General features: G+C 39.3%; 1 protein-coding gene across 1 annotated transcript in view; it reads left to right on the forward strand.

Annotated features, from left to right (window-relative positions):
- Window positions 1-8,176, forward strand: part of LOC124795177 (nuclear pore complex protein Nup205-like) — a 295,244-nt gene that overhangs the window by 147,364 nt on the left and 139,704 nt on the right. Inside the window, exon 11 of the mRNA XM_047259077.1 lies at window positions 4,743-4,927. Within this exon, the coding sequence (XP_047115033.1) occupies window positions 4,743-4,927 (185 nt within the window). The remainder of the gene's footprint in view (window positions 1-4,742; window positions 4,928-8,176) is intronic.

Genomic DNA, 8,176 nt, shown 5'->3' on the forward strand with positions numbered 1-8,176 from the left:
CCACATCCGATTAACCATGCCGACCCTGCATATCCGCGGGAAAAAAGGCGCAAGCAAAAGAAAGAAAGAAAGAAAGATCGCTAATGTATGGGGTGGTGCATTAGCCAGATGAAAGAGCACTTTTTTGCATGCCAACCTAGGTCTTTATTCAGCCAGTGCACATTTCAAATGAACCAACAATGAAGCATAATGTGGTCCAGTAATGGTTGTGTCTTTTTCTAGGTAATCCATAAGGAATGTTCCTTGGGAATCCCAAAAGATAGTTGCTATAACTTTACCAGGTGACAAATGGTCTTTGCTTTCTTCTATGCACTTTCACCGGCTGTTGGCCATTTGCTTTGACTGCCATTCCAGATTGTATACCAGCCATGTTCGTTTCAGAGTATGGTGATGCGATAGCTTGATATTTAGCAATTATATACAACTGCTCACTCGTGGAAAGTTCTGTACCTAAAGACTGGAAAATTACTCAAGTCACACCAATACCCAAAACGGGAAATAGGAGTAATTCACTGAATTACAGGCCCATATCATTAACATCGATTTGCAGTAGGGTTCTGGAAGATATACTGTATTCGAACATTATGAATTACCTCGAAGGAAACAATTTATTGACACACAGTCAGCACTGATTCAGGAAACACTGTTCTTGTGAAACACAACTAGATATTTATACTCGTGATGTAATGAGCGCTATTAACAGGCGATGTCAAATTGATCCCATATTTTTAAATTTCCAGGAGGCTTTCAACACCATTCCTCACAAGCATCTTCTAACTAAACTGCGTGCTTATGGAATATCGCCTCAGTTGTGCGACTGGATTCGTGATTTCCTGTCAGAAAGGTCACAATTCGCAGTAATACATGAAAAGTCATCGAGTAAAACAGACATAATATCTGCCATTCCCCAGGGAAGTTTTATAGGCCCTCTATTGTTCCTGATATATATTAATGACATAGGAGACAATCTGAGTAGCCCTCTTAGATTATTTGCAGATGATACTGTCATTTACCGTCTTGTAAAGTCACTAGATGACCAAAATGAATTGCAAAATGATTTAGATAAGATATCTGTGCGGTGCGAAAAGTTTCAATTGACCCTCAATAAAGAAAAGTGTGAAGGTATTCACATGAGTACTAAAAGAAATCCATTAAATTTCGATTGGGCAACAAATCACACAAATCTGAAGGCTACTTAGGGATTATAATTACAAGTATCCTAAATTGGAATGATCACATTGATAATGTTGTGGCTAGAGCAAATCAAAGACTGCAAATCATTGGCAGAACACTTAGAAGGTGCAACAGATCTACTAAAGAAACTGCTTGTGCCACACCTGTCGTCCCCCCCCCCCCCCCAATTCAGTTCACAATTGTATTCATTGAGTATTGCTGTGTGGCGTGGGATCAGCATCAGGTGGGACTGACAGATGACATTGAAAAAGTTCAAAGAAGGGTGGCTCGTTTTGTATTATCACTAAATAGGGGACATAGTGTCACAGACATGATATGTGGAAATCATTGGGAACGTCTTTTTTAATTGGGAAGGGATCTTCTCATAAAATTTCAATCACCAGTTTTCTCCTCCGATTGCGAAAACATTCTGTTGGCACCTACCTACAGAGGGAGAAATGATCATCACGATAAAATTAGAGAAATCGGGCCTCACACAGGAAAATTTAAGTGCTTATTTTCCCGTGCACCATTCGAGAGTGGAACGGTAGAGACAGCTTGAAGGTGGTTCGTTGAACCCTCTGCCAGACACTTAATTGTGAATAGCAGAGTAATCGCGTAGATGTAGATGCAGATTTGCAGTGCTTACAAAATATTTGGTTGATTATTATGGATGGCCAAAACAACACACACTTTGTAAGCACTGTGGCTTCATCGACTCTGCACTTGCTTTCTATTACTCTTGGAGAAGTGAAGTCTTGTCTGTGACTGACGCTCTTGTTACCAATATTATTATCTTTTATGCGTGCATGTTTACTCTGCAGAGTAAAGTGTGTTAAAATTCTTGCAATTGACTCCCCTTGAGAATGGCTGAAAGGTTGTCAGCCAAATTATTGGTACACCAGTTAATAACATTCCGGATGCACTCCCAAAAAATGATGTATTATTGAAAGTGTTGTCTGTTTTGATAGAACTTGGGACAAGTGAAGACATAATGGTTGGTTGTTGTAGCCACACATGTCTAATTTCTGAGCTGTAGATGAAACAAATGAGATGGAAAGCTGCCATGGTTAAATCCCATCTGAGTGAAACTTCCTGGCAGATTAAAACTGTGTGCCCGACCGAGACTCAAACTCGGGACCTTTGCCTTTCGCGGGCAAGTGCTCTACCAAGTAGGCTACCGAAGCACGACTCACGCCCGGTACTCACAGCTTTACTTCTGCCAGTACCTCGTCTCCTGCCTTCCAAACTGAGTGATTATACAGATGGCTCTGTGATGTACCAACATGTTATGAAACCTTAAGAAGCAGGGTATATGGGGCTGTATCCAACCATAATATTTTCTTTTATTTACAACTGATGTTTGCCATTCCTCTTCCCACTAGAATCTGACTTCCATTTCTACTTGATGTAAGAGGTCCGTGATTGGTATCTGAATATCTACGTAAGCTCCAGGTGTACAAGCAGCAGTTTTCCAGTCCAACTGGTCTACAATTTCGCTTTGCAAAATACCTGCTTCAGCTTTTATCCTCGAGAGCATTTTGTTATTTTCTGAACTGTGTCATTAACAAGTTTATTGCTTTGTTTATGCCAGTTCTTGCTCCCTGTGACCCTGAGAATGCTTTTTGAATCAGAAATAATCAAAATCCTTTTGTCGTTTGTTAAAGTATGTGGAGGTCTCCGTGGTTGCCACTGCTTCTGTTGCACAAGAAGAGTTTGATAATGGAAGCTTATGCTGATTGTAGTTACCTGTTTTTGGACACCAGAGAGCACACCCAATGTTACCTTTTTCACAGGGGTAAGAACTGGCTGTCAGGTTAAGGTTGCTCCAAGCGTGTACACTAAATTTCAAATAAAATACCGGAGCAGAGGATGTGTAGAGGCGAAAAGGCAGTTCATATGTAGGAAGTCTTCACATTGTTATGATACTTTTGGATAGATTTTTCAACATATGAAAAGTACTAAAAAATTCTGGGGATCACTGTAATGTTTTGTTATCGAAAAGAGCTTGTAGTATTCCACATTTCTTAATTACTGGATCAATTGTTGGCACTGTACTTCCCTGTATATATTTGCCTGCAAGCTCATTGCTGCATAAAATGAGAGGCATTTCCAGTGCCCCTACTTATAGTGTGTTTGTAGGATTTGATCTCATTGTCCCAAGGCAAGTCCAGATGCAGCTGTATTGTAAAGTTAACAATTAGAAGAAAGTGTTAGGAATGGAATTGATGTAAGAAGTCCAGCTTATCCTGGAATTGAACCACATTCCCAAGAATTTGCCCGATGGTTTAGCACGGAATGACTAATTCCTTGTGTGAATTTCATTATGGTTCACATTTTGTCTCGAACAAATAATAACCGAAGACTTCACAGAAGATATTTCAGGGCCATTTGCATTTGTAAAATTGTCCTCTTCTATTACTACCTGCTATCAGATTGCTGACTGTAGAATCCTCTATGGAATCAGATCGGTATAAGCACATATCAGCAGCATACTGCAGTATAGAAAAATTTAGAGGAATTGTTTCTTTTAGAGTGTTGTCACGGTTTATCCTAAAAAAGGCCTCGTCGTCCTATCCGTGACAACAGGTGTTTGACCGTGTGTGGCTCCACACCCACCTCCTATACCGTCACTTACTAACTCCACCGACCTCCCTTTCCCAGAACTGTTGGCGACGACCGTACAGAGTGTAGCCCAGCTCCTGATAGTCCCCGTGGGCACCAGTTCAGTGTACACCTAGCCAGCAGTCGTCAGTGCTATTGCTATCTCCAGCTCTGCGTAGATTCACTGTACGTCGCTGCCAAGATGAGGCCGATTGTGCCGCCAGAGGAGCTCGACCGTGTTCAAGTTGGTGCCATAAGTTAGGGAGTCTGTCTTACTCAAGTAACTACATATGATGTATGCCTCGTCCCTACCCAAGATGTTCCCTGCCTCACCCACTGTCACAACCTGATCGTCTTTTGTGAAGTACTCGCACAAAGGCCGTAAACCCTCAGTTGCCTCGATTTAGCTCAGCACTAAGATTGAGAATGCTTGTGACCTGATACCCCTCCCCTAACGTCTGTGAATGAGGGTCTACACGTCTGCAATGACTGCAACTGAGCAGAAGTACTCTCTTCTTCCTGACATTGTTGCTCTTCCTATTCCTGCTAGTCATGGTCAGAGTCTTCTACATATTTCTTACTGCTACTCTTTAACTTGAGTCTCCTTCCCGTCAGCTCCCCCAGCTGGAATCTGTTGCTGATGGACAACACAAAACTGTCAGACTGCATGCTCCCCCCCTGCTAGCTATCCTACCGCCTGCCTGTTCCCAATGCCACTGCCTGAATTTTTTTTAATTTTGTGTTTATTAAATTCCGTACATCACCTTAGTGTATATGTTTGTGATAAAAAAATGACTGATTTGTGATAGTTCTTAAGTTTATGTACCAACATGAACGCAAATGAGACTGAATAATGAAATTCTGTTCATGTGGACAGTAATGCACATTACTGCAGTGCTTAACAGATATTGCATTTTTATTTAATTTTTTAAAATTCACGTTTTTTGTAATGTTTTGATTTACAGATGCTGCTTTCAAAATTTGTGTACGAAGGTGGAACCGAGTTGTTGCCATCATTATTTGTTCCACACATGAAGATGCTCTGCAGTCTGGCATCGACACCAAAAGCAGCCCGCTATGCGTTCAGTTACTTGAAAAATAATTCTGCGAGCAATGTGTCATGGAATCACTTTTTCAAATCCCTTGAAAGGTTTGTACTTGCTGAATAATGGTGATGGATTTGCATGCACAGCTAGTAATTGTACTCATATCTGTAATTAGAAACCCTGAAAATTAAAGCACCAGACAGGAATAAATCATCTCTGACACCCACATGTTACTTTTCCTACTTTGTTTTTTCCTTTTTGTGCCATTATTATAATGTGTTTTCAGGTAACTTGTTATGATATTTATTTTGATAATAATACGGGATGACATATAGGAGGTTTCAAAATAAACTTTTATCTGTAGAATTTACTTGAATATTTTAAAAGTTCTGCTCAGTTTGTGGCTTCACTTGGAATGTTGACCAGAATCAGGAGAGCTTAGAAATTTGTCAAGAGTTTCATGACAAGGTTTGCAATGACTTTACTTTTTGGTTCGGTTGCTGCATAGATTGAGTTTATCTGGGCACAAAGTAATAATCACTACAGAGACTGAAGGAAGCAGAGTACTGTTGGAGTCTTCTTTAGTGCCCTGAGGATTATTCATTGCATTTACTGTCCTTCCACAGTGTTGATCTTTGTTTGCAGCTATGTTTAGCAGCAAGCGCAAGAAAGTATGTGATTTGAGTTGGTGTCTTAGATGTGATGTCATTTGTTCTTGTCAGTATGAGTGTGTGCCCCATCCCCAGATAACACAGCCTCAAGTGGCTTGGTTTTCTTTTTTATACTGAAACTGGTGTAAAAATATTGAATGCCTCTGGCAGTTGAAGAGATTTGTAAGCTTTATGGTGAAGCACATCTGTTGTGTCTTTAGTTCATTGCAGAGATGTGTTATTGCATAAATTTTCTTTAGCCAGGTACTTCTGGGAGATTTGATTTCTTATTTTCCTGACGTATAATGATTTTAAGGGGACCACACCCTGCCTATCTAACCCATGTTAATTTAGGCAAGTATTTGACCCATTTCTGAAAAAAACTGATGCAGACCTTAATATTTTTACTGTATGTTACATCATTCTAATAGTCAACTGTACTAAAATCTACTTTATCCATTTTATAGTTTTTAAGAAATGCTTTTTTAAATTGATTAACAAAATATATTAATTTTTTTCTGCAGAAAATATATTTTTTTAAACTTCCTAATGGGGGAATATTAATGAGTGTAGTACCAGAGGTGGCTTTTTATGTTATGCAGAGTCTCTGAAAATTTCATTCATTTATCTATGATAGTTTCTGATATAATGAGGCATGTGTACTGAAAATTTTAGTTTGCGGGAAATTGACTTTAAAGAAAAAACTTTAAAAATTTGTTACTTACAGTTAATTAAAACTGTCCTGCTGCATATGATGGCCCTTCTTTGGCCTCTAGCAGGTCTTCCAGCTTCTTTTCTTCTTTTTTTACCTTCCTGGATGTTTCTCTTGCTTTCTTGACCATATTTGATACAGACCTGTCTGCATCGACTATCCTCATTTTATCACAGTGTTGCAACCCAGTGCTCATATTTTCGCCAGGATTAATTCCCAGCTTTTTCAGAACCCAACACATTCCAATATTACCACAATTGAATGTACTAACAGCATCATGAACTCCTAGTTCCATTGTATGCATGCCTACAAATACAGTTTTAGGAAGGCGGTTCCAAATTATGCTGTTGAAACATTCATTTGGGTTCTGTGTCTGCCCATGCAGACATTTCCTTAGAAGGTCAGGATGAGCCAAGTCTCTGAAAATAGGTTTAATTGCTGTAATAACAGTAGCAGGAAGAGAATGCTGGTGAGAATAAGATTCTCCAGTTGCCTGACCCCTATTGTATTTGCACCACAACTTTTCTCCTGACACAATCCATGACAAGGCTTATCATCAATAGAGGACTTATGGAAGAATATGGCCCAAACATCTCTCTTCATTGCTTCCAAATTTTCTTTATTTCTCGCATTTGCCTGCCCATAGTATACCTGCAAGTTTTCTATTTCAGTTTTAGTTAACCGACCCGGTCCGGTCAAAAATTTTCCATCGTCTAATTTTTTTCCTCTCATATCAACAGCTAGTTTTCTCAGCCTTGTTCCCAAACGTTTTTGAACATGGCCTAGACATTCGATTTTGCTAATAATGGCATCTCTATATGGCTTAGAGTTCACCACATTATTGTATGCCTTACTGTCACCATCACGCAAATATTTGGTGTACCGTATACCTCTTTGTTTCTATGGTGCGATGAAATATTTGTTATGCTCCATGAACTTCCATACCGCCACGTGTTCCTCTAAAATTAGCCACACAGTTGTGTCCTTCATGTTCATTGACTTTACGACATTTGCAATATTTTGACATTATCTCGACATCTAACACTTTACTGGTGTCTACACTCGTGGCAGTCACTACTCCATTCAGAGAAGTATGTCCTCTTTTCTGCCAACTTACATCAAGTGCAACTGCAATATCCGGACATCCATCATTTTCTTCCACTGCTTCTCTAGCATGCTTTCCTCACTGACCTCACATACAGCTTTTTCTAATATTGCTGTAAGTTTTTTAAATTTATTTGGTGATTGATGTATGTTCATCACTGAACAAAATGTTCTCCCTGCAGCCATGCCCTTCCCAATAAGGCATAAACTAATCTAGTATTGATTTCATGAGGGCCACTTGCATCTGGTTTTGAAGAACTAAAAAAAAAAAATCACAGCAGAGCATTTAGTGCAAATTAAATCCAAGGCAATTGCTAGGCCTTTTCTCCCACTGGCACTCTCACAAATTTTCACACTCTATGACTCACCACACTGTCTACTTGTACAAATTTGGAAATTACATCTGACAATATTCTCAAATTTATGATAATGTTACTGCAACCCTTGTTGCTTACGGTAAATTAGTTGTAACTCTCTTGAAATGGTTAGAGCTTCTTTGATGATGCACTTGTTGAAGAATTAGAATTAGAAACATTGTTGCCAGGCAACATAACCTCTTGTACAGAAAGCTTTCTAAACTTGTTTCCTCTAAATTGTCGTTTCTTGAAAATGCCTTTACGTTCCATCATCTTCAATAAACACAACAAAACACACGTAAACAAGCAGTGCAAACGTAAGTATAAAACTATTTGCAATCTCACTTGAACAAAACTAACCACGTGTTTGAAAGCGTGTTGTTTACAAACAGCAGAAACAAAAGAATACCGACTGTTGCATTCCAAGGATAGCCAAAAAAAAACCTAGTGTGCAATGTAGGGGATTAAAGGTCTAAAATATATGCAGAAATGTGGGTGACAGAAAAGTGGGTGTGGCACATAAACACACGT

The sequence above is a fragment of the Schistocerca piceifrons genome, chromosome 4 (assembly GCF_021461385.2).
Source record: "Schistocerca piceifrons isolate TAMUIC-IGC-003096 chromosome 4, iqSchPice1.1, whole genome shotgun sequence".
NCBI classification, from domain to species: domain Eukaryota; kingdom Metazoa; phylum Arthropoda; class Insecta; order Orthoptera; family Acrididae; genus Schistocerca; species Schistocerca piceifrons.